Raw genomic sequence first — 13,351 nt, 5'->3', positions numbered from 1 at the left:
GTTTTCACTGTTATTAAAGGAGGAAACAGGCATAACAATATTGTTCCTGTTCGGCTAGCATGATATTGCTAGCTTCACTGAGAACAAATTTCAGTTCTGTGAGTGCCCAGATCTAAACCCAGACCAAAACTGATCACATAGTATTATGGAGAGGTAGAAGCATCTCTGCAGCACAGGTTGTAACCATATTATCATTATAAACAGAATTTATCCCCTCCATACTATTTTCCTGGATCCTCAGGACATGTTCTTTTGCAGGGCAATTTGGCCTAGGAGGTGAGACACAGGAGAAACATTCCTTCCAAATCTAAGGCAACTTCATTAGATGTTTCTAATATATGGAAGTTTGAACAATTAGGTGCTTTCCCTTCTTTGTCAGTTCTTATGCTTTTTTTTAGCCTGTTATAGCTTTAAAAAAGAGAAGAACTTCACATTTGGTTTATTGATCCAAATTGCTTACAAACATTAGAGAAACAGGAAATTTCTCCTGGATTCTATAACTGAGGGGTCTTCTGATCTCTTCATAGCTATTGCTTGCTCTAGGGACCTGCTGCAGAACTGGCTGCGTTAAAAGACATTACAAAATCTGTAGATGTAGTTTGGAAGCAAGTTTCATGCAGTTCTACCAAGTTGTATTAACTAAAGCAGATGTCATTCATGGCATAATCTACTTAAGGCTTTTGTTCCAAAGAAACTAATTTACATATCATACTTGCTGGTGAATATATGCTTCCATGTGGTAGAGCTACAAGCATTTTCCTTGACTTTATCAGAAAGCCAAGGAAATTCCAAGGCAAAAAAACAAAGTTTAAGTTGTATCAATAAATTGAGGGGGAAATTAAAAGAATGTTGAACTATAAAACAAAACAGAAAATGGAAAGCATGGAAATGATAAATTGTAGATGAATGTAATACTTAAAAAATTAAAATAAATTAGCTATTAGAAAGTATGTACCATTAGCATCATTCAAACAATTTTAGCCTGCCCTCACTGTGAACAAACAGTAACTGGAGATAATCCTCTGTTTATAACTAGGTCTGTCAAGTGATTAAAAACATCAATCACAATTAATTGTGTGATTAAAAAAATTAATCTTGGTTAATCACACTGACAATAGAATACCATTTAGGTTAAACAATAGAATACCATTTATTTAAATATTTTTGATATTTTCTACATTTTCAAATATATGGATTTCAATTACAACACAGAATACAAAGTGTACAGTGATCACTATTTTTTATTACAAATATTTGCTCTGTAAAAAACAAAATAGCATTTTTCAATTCACATAATACAAGTACTGTAGTGCAATCTCTTTATCATGAAAGTTGAACTTACAAATGAAGAATTATGTTAAAAAACTGTATTCAAAACCAAAACAATATAAATTTTTAGAGTCTACAAGTCCACTCAGTCCTACTTCTTGTTCAGACAATCGATCAAACAAGTTTGTTTACATTTGTAGGAGATAATGCTGTCCTCTTCTTGTTTACAATGTTACATGAAAGTGAGAACAGGGGTTCACATGACACTGTTGTAGCCAGCATCACAAGACAGTAACATGCCAGATGTGCTAAAGATTCATATGTCCCTTCATGCTTCAACCACCATCCCAGAGGACATACATCTATGCTGATTAAGGGTTCTGCTTGATAACAATTCAAAGCAGTGTGGACTGATGAATGTTCATTTTCATCATCTGAGTTGATTTTTTGAAGGTTCGCGTCTGTAGTTTCTACATCAGAGTGTTGCTATTTTAAGAGTTTTAAAAGCATGTTCCATACCTCATCCCTCTCAGATTTTGGAAGGCACTTCAGAATCTTAAACCTTGGTTTGAGTGCTGTAGCTAGCTTTAGAAATTTCACATTGGTACCTTCTTTGCGTTTTTTCAAATCTGCAGTGAAAAGTGTTCTTAAAATGAACCTGTACTGGGTCATCATCCGAGACTGCTATAACATGAAATATATGGCAGAATGCCGGTAAAACACAGCAGAAGACATACAATTATCCTCCCAAGGAGTTCAGTAATTATCTCCTTTTTTTTTTTTTTTTTTTTAACAATCATCATCAGCATGGAGGCATGCCCTCTGGAATAGTGACCAATGCATGAAGGGGCATACAAATGTTTAGCATATCTGGCACATAAATACCTTGCAACGCCAGCTACAAAAATGCCATGCAAATGCCTGTTCTCACTTTTAGGTGACACTGTCAATAAGAAGCAGGCAGCATTATCCCCTGTAAATGTAAACAAACTTGTTTCTCTTTGAGATTGGCTGAAGAAGAAGTAGGACTGAGTGGACTTGTAGACTAAAGTTTTACACTGTTTTGTTTTTTAGTTCAGTTATGTAACAAAAAAAAATACATTTGGAAGTTGCACTTTCACAATAAAAAGATTGCACTACAGTACTTGTATGAGGTGATTGAAAAATACTATTTCTTTTGGTTATCATTTTTACAGTGAAAATATACGTAATGAAAAATAATAAAATAAAGTGATCACTGTACACTTTGTATTCTGTGTTGTAATTGAAATAAATATATTTGAAAATGTAGAAAAACATCCAAAATGTTTAATAAATTTCAATTGGTATTCTACTGTTTTAACAGTGTGATTAAAACTGGGATTAATCATGATTAATTTTTTTAATCACAATTAATTTTTTGAGTTAATCGCCCAAGTTAACTGCAATTAAATCGACAGCCCTGTTTATAACACAGTATGGGAACAGAGTTAAGCTTAAGTGTTCTTAAAAATGCATTTCAATATTTTCCATTTTTAAGTTCACATTAATCTAAGATTTCTAATTTTGAGGATGTTATATTCCAATATTATTTTAAGATGTTTTCCATTTAAATTTCTAGTACTGTAAAGAAGGAATACTATTTCAACTCAGGAATAAGGAAGTTTTCTACCAGGAAAAAAGATGAAATGCAGTTTTTGCAGACCTGAGATGGTATTTCAGGAAAACTTCAGAACAGAATTTTACTTTGCTATGGTACAACTGATGGCTGTACTGCTCAAGTTCATATCAGAAGTTAATCTTTTGAAATATCCTCACCTCCAATATTCTCACACATCTCAGTCTGTACAATGAAAAATTAAGCATCTTAGAACTGGTCTTGGAAAAAAGTCATTTATGTTCTTCCAAAACTTGGGTTGACAAAGGAAAATTAGCATTTTCATCTGAACAGTACTGAAGGTCTGTTATAGATTATTATTGTACTGAGCCCTTGTTTCTAAAAGTGCCTCTGACTGATTGAGATCAGTTATCTATTTATCTAAATGTTTACACCATGCTCACCACAGGTTGAGTGAGTGCCTATGGCTGGTGACATCTGAATCACAAAGTAGGACAGCTAGTGTGTGGCTGTTTACCTCTGTTACTATAGGCTTGTCTACACACAGAAGTTACCTAGTTTTATACCAATCTAAGATTCCCCAATTTAATTAAGGTGGCATGTGGAGAAACATCACTCACTGGTGTAACTTTGTGTGTAGACCAGGCTGAACAGATGTTGGTAAATTGGAATATGTGAAAGCTTATTAACTTCAATTCTAAGAATGTGAACATACAGTGGATTTTGGATACCATGGAGTAAAAACTGTAGGTAAATGTTGGATTTATTATGGCAACCACTGTATGTCTGCTCAGCCTGATAGCCAGAACAAGTCTGGTATTCTTATCTCAACAAGCACAAAATTCTTTGATTATCATGACAAATTGTTTGGGTTCTGACTAATTACCCTTGGTCACCCATCAGCTAACTTGCTAACTTAACTTACACAGTAAATTTAATAGGAATGGGACTGTAACTGATTAATGGCAGAACTACCACTGGCTTCAGTGACACCTAGAGCAGGCTGATAGCATACCCATCCCTGCAAGTGTGTTACATGTATTTTTTCCACCAAGATTTATGCTACAACTATTGCTTAATCAGTCTTGAAATCTGAATAGTGATTACCATTCCACAGTGATAAAATCTCCATGTCACTCTTAGTTAATTCTGCCTGAAAAAAAGAAAATTTAGTAGTGTGTTCTTGAAAAGTTTTGGCAGGGTAATCACAGGCATGGGTTAATGATTGGGATTCTGGTTCAGGATAGTCAGGTATATATTCCTCAATGATGATATCATCACTCTCATTAGGACCCAGACTCTTTGTTCTTGGTATCATGTCTCTCATCTCTTGTATATCTGACTCTATGTCCCGACCCTCCTTACTCCTTGCAGGTTCATTCCCTATGAAATCCTCTGCAAAACAGGAATAGAAAGAGAAATAAAACTAGGAATCCTTAGCTGACAGAATACTTCAGCTGTTCATGGATTATGCTGTATGCTAGATAGAAAATATCCATAACAATTAAAAACATACTCCTTTATTATATAAGAGCTATACATTATATTGGAGGACTAGCAAGAAAGTATGATCTGTGGTATCTGCTGCATGCTACTGGTACCCAGCTCACTGACTCTGCCTTGTCCAATCCCATTGCTATGACGGACACACTAGTTTCTAAAGGAGGATGGGGCTGGGATTGGGGCTATTTGGTGATTCAACCCACACAAGACCGAGGTAGTGTTGGTACTAGGACAAGAGAAGTAGGTTGACCCAATATATTTTTCAGGGAGGATATTGCAACCTCTAAAATGAGTTATTTTGAAAATAAGATCTTAAAACATCCCAACCTGTTTTCAATTAAATTGCATAGTGTTTTATCAAGGGCTTTCACTTAAATGAAGCTGGCAGCAGCCTCACCTATTGTTAGTTACACAAAAGGAACACTTAGCCCAATCCTTTATTGAAGCTCATTAATCCCAGAGGTAAAAATAGCCTGTAACTTGGCTATTTCACTGAAATCTTGCAACTTCATTCTTGTGTTGTTGTTCGCAGTGAGTAGAAGCAGTCAACTCACTTGATCATTGTGGGGGAATCAAAAGAATCAACAAGTATTACAGACTATCTGGCATCCTACTCTGTCCTTAAAACAAAGCTATAGGAAAATACGAACTCCCTTCAGAAGCTAGATCCCTCCAGGAACTAATACCCACTCACACTTATGCATAAACACAACATCTGTCTCTAGATTTAATAGCATTTGATCCATGTGGAAATGTGGTTAATGACTATGGATTACCATATGATTCTGTGATCTCCATAGTATCACTGTCCTGTGGCTGTAGAAGCTCTGAGTCTGCATTATAAACTAAAAAGTTGATTTCCATTGGCTCAGCTGTGTTACTATCAGGGTACTGTAGTACAGAACCAGTGGGAACATTTGGTAGTGGAGTTGAGACAGGACAGGATTTATTAGACAGTACAGAATCTTCTCTACGTCTTGATGCTTTCTCCTGTATTCCTACGGCTGCTCTTTTACTGCCTTGGTCTTTACTTCTGATACTTTCTTTTCCTGATATGTCTGTAGGAAGGTGAATGAAAGAGAGAGGTAAACTTGCAACCACTCATCTGTAGAATAATTGTCTTATATGTATAAGATGCATTTCTGGTTCAAGTTATTGTATCATTAGAGTGTCTACCAACAAATGCTGGTGAGTGCATAAGGGGAAAATAAAAAATTTAAATTGCAGTAAAGCAGTACATCAAGATTCAGCCTACACTGCAACCACTTACAGATAATTAAAATTCTATAGTGCAAAACTCCAATAAATAAAATCGTTGATGAACTGAATTATTGTTTCTTTACTTATAGATAGACTAAAATAACTAAATTTGTTTCCATAATATCACCAGTAGCACTGAAGCAATTTAAAGCTAAGAGTTTACCAAATTGGAGAGAGAAAACAAATCCATCTTCAGTATGAACAATATCTATTAATGTCCCTCCTGACCTCTGCCAATGGGAAGGGAACCTGGTTTACAGTTGGTCTCTATAAAACCTTGTATATTTATGTTTTGTCGTACTAGAATCACCATAGCATGGGCTCACATTTTTTTGCAGGCCTCCGAACAGCTATATGTCAAAAATTTGTGAACTAGAATCATCACTGTCAGTATGACAAACGTCTTACTAGAACAGAGAAAAGCTATAGATTTTTGCATTAGTGACATTTTTATGAACATATTTTTTCATGAAATTGTATCACAGCGAATCACCTCCACTCAACTTCCCCATGACAGATAACATGTAGCTCGTGGCCAAGCAAAACATTTTTTTTTAGGAAACCTACAACTCCACTCTAGGGTCTTCATGTTCCTCTTCTCCATTCAGTTCTGTCTTTTGGGCCCACAAAAACTTGCCATTGTCTGCACAAACCCCATGGAAACTGGTGGTTAAGAGGTCTGTGAAACTTGAACTTTGAACAGACCTGACACTGCTCCACATTCAATTGTGTTCTGTGTTAATGAATGAGTACTGATTAACTACAACCTCATGTCTGCCAATGGTCAGTGAACACTTCTTGCAAACTGTTTTACTTGTTATGGATAAGACTAGAGCAGATAGATAGATAGATTAGATAGATAGACTATTGACTATGCTATATTTTAATAATCTGGCCCACATTAATGAAAGAACATTGGACAAAACAATGGAATTTTCTAGGACAATCCCTAGTAAAATTTCAAAGAAAAACTCCAATGACATTTCTGCAAATGGATGCAAACACTTGAAACCCAAACCTTGTCTATGGTTTGGTGAAACGATTTGACATAGGTACAATAGCTGTGTTTGAACACAGTCTTCTTCAAAATGCAGGGCCTGTACACCCATGCAAACTGGTTCTGATAAAGAAAAAGAATCCCTGGAAACAATTACATCACTTCTATGTAGTTAGTTTGTCCACATGTAATTTATCTGATATATAAAAAAGGCCCACTTACAAATTGCTTTAAAAATTGATTTTTTTTTCAAATTGTGATTTATTATCGTAACAATCTTAATAAATACGCAGCCAAAATACGTAAAAATATTTGATTTTTTTAACAAATTGCAACATCCTCCATTGCCACAGATTCTAATCCTATTATCCCAGAATCAAAGCAATTCTGATGGAAACTGGCTTAGTGTTGACTTGCACTGCTGTCAAACATGAAGAAAGGTGAGAAAAATACCTGCAACGATTCTTTCCAACAGAAATCACTGAAATGACATTGCCAGCAATAACATAATATGCTCTCTATGTCGGCTAAGCAATCAGTAATTCTACATGCTATATATTCATATAAACTTGAAATGAAAATCAACGGATAAATCATAAGACAAAGTAAATTCCAGAGGAATTTAACCTAACAAGCTAATTTTCCTGAAAGTATATCATAGTGCAAGTCATTCTGACTGACTTTCTGCCACTTTCAATGCTAGCAATAAATGTCAGTATCTCATAGCTATTTATAGCTTCTGACTTCCAGGTTAGGAAACAAGTTTAATCAGTACATGACATCACAAATGCCATAAATTCCACTGCAACCTGCGTAAGCCATGGTTCTTTCGATGTCACAGCATAGCATTATATATTTTGGGATACCTTCAGTAAACCAGGAAGTTCCAAGGATTTCATGGACAGACAAAATATTTGTTAAGGGTTATTTGCGTATTGAATGCCCTCCAAGTTTGGTTATCATTATTATTTATTACTCTAGCGGCCCAGGCAGAGACTCCCACTGCACTAGATGCTGTACAGACACAGAACAAAAAGCCAGCCCCCGTCGTTTATGACCTGAGCATAGACAAAAGACAGTAAGTGGATACAAATACACTCCCGGGTGAGCACAAGGAAACAATAAGACATATTGGTCCATGTGATGGGCTGTGGTCTCAGCACCCCAGCAACCTAACTGTTGTCAGGTTTTTTGTAGGCATCATGTCAAAGGAGAGTTTTGAGGAGGGTTTTGGAGAATAAAGACTTTGTTTTGTGGACGTTTACAGCATGAGGAGCAGCTTGATTAACAGGCATTCAGCACAGAAAGCTGGGCTTAATTCTGCTTTTATTTTTGCTTTACTGTTGAGTTTTTAAGTGGCAGTTGATTAAAATGCCCAGGCAACTCATAATAATTTAGAAAGTAGAAGAAATATTTAATAAGGAGCCTATCTGGCAAATAATTGTCCATTGCCAAATAATTATGCATACGGAATGGTATATTTTTCCAGTTTAATAACAATGATCTATAAATTATGATATACAACACTCAGAACGACAATGGACATGTGCTGGCTGCCACTTCCCACAGCCCCCGTTGGTCTGGAGCAGCGAACCATGGCCAGTGGGAACTGCAATCGGCTGAACCTATGGATGCGGCAGGTAAAGAAACCAGCCCAGCCTGCCAGGGGCTTTTCCTGAACAAGCAGCAGACCAGCTTTGAGAACCTCTGATCTAGTCCAGTCCCCTGCATCACATCAAAGATCTTTCCAGCAAGCTGGAAGAAATTATAAGAGAGAGACAGTGGCATCATCACTTAGCCTCTCTCCAGCCCAGCCCCTGATTCAACACCTGGAGGAACATCTGGAGGACAAAGACTTTGAACTGAAAGGTAGTCTCGGTCTGTGTATTGAGGGTCTGTAACCTGCTTGTACCATCTGTCAGGGTAAGACACTGCTTGATTCAAATTGTGTTTAGTTCGTAGAACTCAGGCTGCACATTTATTTTTATTTCTTAGTAACCAACTTTGATCTCTACGCTTGCTACTTATAACAACTTAAAATCCATCTTTCTGTAGTTAATAAACCTATTTTACCTAAAACAGTACGTTTGGCTGAAGTGCTTGGGAAATCTCAGCTCAGTTTACAAAGGCTAGCGTTTGTCCACTCCACACTGGAGAACTGGATAATGAATTTACACGGTCAGGCTTCTGACTAGTGCAAGACAGTACAGTTCTGAGGTGAAAGACTGGGGAGAATTGGTTGGACTGTTTCTGTTGTTGGTTCATGAGTGGTTGGGAGACCATTCATGTAACTCAGTTGGGTGTGTCCCTGCCCATGGATGGCTCTGTAAGTGCAATATCTGCCAGAGATATATAACGACGTTAGCATCACAGTGTGAGGACCAGCCCAGGTTGGTGGGACAGAGGGCTCAGCTTTCTCACAGTGTAGGTTGCACCCCAGGGACTCCTTCAGAGCTTCTCAATCAGACTTTATCTCCCACAATACGGGATGGCCATGGAACTCCCACGACACACAACTTTCCCTCACCAAGAGAGGACCAAGACCATGACGCATTGTGTACCCTATGGAGAATAATGGGAGCACGGATCATCCAAGTTATAACTCCCATGAGGCAGCATGCTATTATTTCAAAATCAAAATATTTCAGTTTTCATTTTTTTTTTTTTTTCCTGAAAAGCCAACTGTCTGTGAGGGGGAGAAAAGCAGTTTCTGATCAGTTCTAATTACTATACATCACCTTTTGTGAACAATTATCACGCCTTGATACTTCCATTTCAATGACATTGTCCTTCTTTTAAAATAATATATCTTCTAGCTACTGTTTTCTATCTAATCATGTTTTATAGAATAAATTTTCTTAATTAAAGTACAGGAATGCTGTAGGAAATAAGGCACTACTTCACTGGATGTACACGCTGCAGAGTATTAATTGAAACCTCCAACAATTCAGTAGCATGCATGGCAGAGGAGTGTTCCTTAAAAGAAATTAGAGTAGACTGATAGAGTTCAGTGGAGTTACACCATCAGGGAATATGGCCCAACATGTGAATTTAATGTCCATAAAAGATGCCAGACTGAATTCCTTGGAGAATGAAGTCTTCCGTCCTCCACTGCAAAGGAACAATAACTAAGACCAGCAGCTACGCAACGTTCTCTGTACTGCCCCACTCATGTCCCTTACTCTGATCAGTTCATTCAGGTGTGAAACAGCAGCATGCCGCAGTAGAGAAGACACTGAACTGGCAGTCTCTAGATCTATTTCAGACTCTTCCATTGATTCACTGTGTGTCCAAAGGCAAGTCGCTTAACCTCACTGGACCTCAGTTTGCTATCTGAAAAATGCAGGTAATTGTTTGCAGTGATGGTCTCAGAGACATCTCAGGTCTCAGAGACAGAAGATGGGTGAGGTAATACCTTTCATTGGATCAACTTTTATTGGTGAAAGAGACAAGCTCGGTGTAGCTCAAACTTGTCTTTCACTAACAGAAGTTGGTCCAATAAAAGATATCACCTCATTTATCTTTCCCCTCAAAAGCAGATAATGATACTTAAGCACCGTTGTGCTTTTTCATTTATGGATGAAAAATGCTGTGCAGGTGCTAGATATGATTATTTTTGTGGAACTGTATATTCAGTTGAAAATAACTGATTCCACCAATCTCTGTCAATTTACAGTTGTTTGTGTTTCAAACTTCTTTGTCCTGAGGAAAGCTATACTATATAAGTGATCTTATGTAGTATTTTTAACCTTTTGTCATAACATTTGTGTTATAGCTTGCTTTCTCAATAGATCAATAACTCCCAGTCCCTAAAATCAATTTAGAGATTATTTACTCTAATGGAGCAACCTATAAAACTTGTCAGAGTGTCTTTACTGTCAAATTGTTATCAAGTATCATCACTGCAATTATCAGCTGCCATCACTGCTATCTGTTGAAATATGCATAAGATTGAATAGTCTGTATTATAAAAGTGCTGAAGTGAAAAAAGACAGATTATATAGTTACTAAGGGTTTGGAATATTAATTAAACATCAAGGCTTTCACATTGGAATCTCAGATGTTTGATCATTATGATAATCCACTGTTAACTGAGTCCCCTTAAAGGCCTCAGAAACATTCCACTAATCCTCCAGTGGTGAAAGGTTGAAGACCCTTAGGCTATAGAGCACTGAGCTCCTATGCCATCAATTATACAAGACATGGCCTTTTTAGCAAAATTGAGTAATTCATTTAGTGGGCCTTCTGTTAAGGAAGCTCTTGAACAGCTGTCTAAGTAGGTTGTGTGTAAACACTTTCCTTACCAACAGGAGTCCTTTGCAAGATAAAGCACTTTACTCTACACATAAGCTGTTTACTCTGAATCAATATTCTAGAGAGTTAGTAACTCTCTCTTCACAGTGGGGCAGTGCAAGCAGCCCTGACTACTGATAGATCTTCATGCAAGATGCCCAGGACAACACCACCACCTGCTGGGCCTGGATCCCCTGCTCTGTTCTGCCCAGCTCAGGTACACAACAGACACTATCAGCCCCAAAACCTGGGCAGAGCTGCATCCCAGCAAGGGCTATAGCTTTCAAGATAATATATCAGCCTGGTAGGGGGCAAGAGTTCAACTCCTATTCAAGAATTTTTAGTTTCCTTCCTTTTTTAAAATTTTAATTTAATTTGGACCTGTTTGTTGTTATTTTTGAGAGAGGCCATTCCTCCCAAGCCCATGGAACTGAGTTGGCAGTGTGGAAAGCAATGTCCTGTGTGTGCAGTCTACAGGCAGGAGTGCAGACGGCCCTTTTCAGCAGCAGAGGTGCTACTGTCACAGTCAACTTGGGAAGCATGTATGAAGATCTCTGCTAACAGCAGGAATAGCTGCTACACAGATCTTCCATTATAATAGATATAGCCTTCTTAATAATACATCCAGCTCTTTATAATTGCTAATAAATTATCCAGCTGAGAAGGACAATGGCAATGGAAAACCCTGTTGCTTGCTAGTGATTTACTGCCAGTATTTCCTTCCTCGCTACATGCTAAAGTTAATATATAGATAAGACTCAACTTCAGTAGTAAACCCAGAGCAACCTCAGAATTTTACAAGAAGCAACAGAGACAGAGGCAGCAGCATAAGATCTAAAAGTGCCATAAATCACATCACAAACAACAGAAGTTTGAAGAATGCAGGTAGACCTCTAACTAGGTCGAGGTGAATTCAGGTTGAGGTAAAATTCTAGTTCTTGCAAGATTTTTGAGTCTGGTTTTGGAGGCCCAAGAGCACCATGTAAGTTGGCTTGGTTCTTTTCTTTGGTGCCTGTGATGGGGTGTGCACCCCATACCAGCCCTGGTAAGATAAATGAGGGTTTGAGAGGCCAGTTAGGTCACCTGGCATCACAGGAGAGAAGGAGAGCCAGGGCTAACGGATAATGAAGCCTGGTTGGGAAAGCACTACAAAACCAGGAGGCTGAAAGCAGAATGAGGTTGCAGGGACTGTTACAGGGAAGCCTTCAGGAACAAGGAGGAAGTCCAGGGGAAGAATAAATCCTGGGATATTGTCCAGGAATAGCCCGAGGAGGGGCTGAACATTGTCCAGAGAAGGCATCTGGATAGTGGTCCTGTAGGACTTCATAATCCCAGAAGGGGTGGACTAAACCGTGACTTGGCCAGAAGGCCAAGTTACCAGAAGAAAGATCATCATGGAGTGAGCAATGAGCAGCAAGAGGGATGCACCAATGATGCAAAGGATTTCCAAACCTAAATCCAAGGAGAAGCACTAGCCATAAGTGATAACCACCCTTGCAGAAACTAACTTGTGTACCAGAATTTAAGCTTCCAATTTAAGAACATTAAGTCCCCAACCCTTACGGCTGTGAAGATAACCCTGAGCAGTGCAAAGGGTTTGGACTATAAAGCAAAATCTGGTCAGTGGTCTTTAAACACGCTTTCTCTCCTCTGAAGAGAAAGAAAATAGGGCCTTTAAACTGGCTGCAAGCAAAATAGCACCAAAAAAATTCCCAGAGATTTATGCTGAAGATATTAGCACCGCTTCTGTGAGGAGCTAAACCTCTCCAATAAAGCCATTACATGCTCATTTCCCATTCCCCTTGCTGCTAGCTTGCACTTCCTTTTCATATGGCTCCAGGCTGGCATCCTGGGAGACTCAGGTTCTAGCTGTTTTGCAGTTCTGTTGGGTAACTCTTGCCTCTCTCTGTATAGAACCCCAAGGTTATCTAACCCAGATACCCTCTTGCCCTTTCCAACATGCAGATGGATACTATAGCTTGTCACAACAGCTATCAATCCTCATAATGGAATCAAGTATATGATGTTCAACCATCTAACATGTATCCATTTTGTGCCTACCAATACACAACATGAGACTCAGCGGACCCATATGTTTCCTACAAATGTTACAGTGAATCCTCAGTACACATTTCAATAGACTAAGCACTCTACTGAGAGGACATTTGCAGGGTGTTTATTAATAGTAGTAGTTAGTAAATATCATGAGCCATTTCAGTTTACTTAAATTCCCTGTAAGCTTGGCTTAAGGATCATGCATGCTAAACTGTCAATTTGTGCTCAGAAGGATTAAAGTGCATGATAGCACAGATGGTGTTCAGCTGAGAGGTTTCGATTTCAGCCTATCCGAAGAAGTAGTGAAATGTAAGCATGTAATTGTTCAAAGCAGAGGTAGAAGCCACAAAAAGAGTGTTCAGAGGCTTGGTTACAAA

General features: G+C 38.2%; 1 protein-coding gene across 5 annotated transcripts in view; it reads right to left on the bottom strand.

Moving 5' to 3' along the window:
• The window catches only part of PDE1A (phosphodiesterase 1A), a 272,702-nt gene that overhangs the window by 17,540 nt on the left and 241,811 nt on the right, over positions 1-13,351 (bottom strand). Inside the window, exon 14 of one of the 5 annotated variants that reach the window (XM_075070071.1) lies at positions 3,974-4,261. The exons of the other annotated variants lie outside the window; for them this stretch is intronic. Within the exon in view, the coding sequence (XP_074926172.1) occupies positions 3,974-4,261 (288 nt within the window). The remainder of the gene's footprint in view (positions 1-3,973; positions 4,262-13,351) is intronic. 5 annotated transcript variants of the gene reach the window in all.

Source organism: Chelonoidis abingdonii, chromosome 10 (assembly GCF_003597395.2).
Source record: "Chelonoidis abingdonii isolate Lonesome George chromosome 10, CheloAbing_2.0, whole genome shotgun sequence".
NCBI lineage: Eukaryota > Metazoa > Chordata > Testudines > Testudinidae > Chelonoidis > Chelonoidis abingdonii.
The sequence above is the reverse complement of the archived record's forward strand: the minus strand, read 5'-3'. Positions and strand labels throughout refer to the sequence as shown.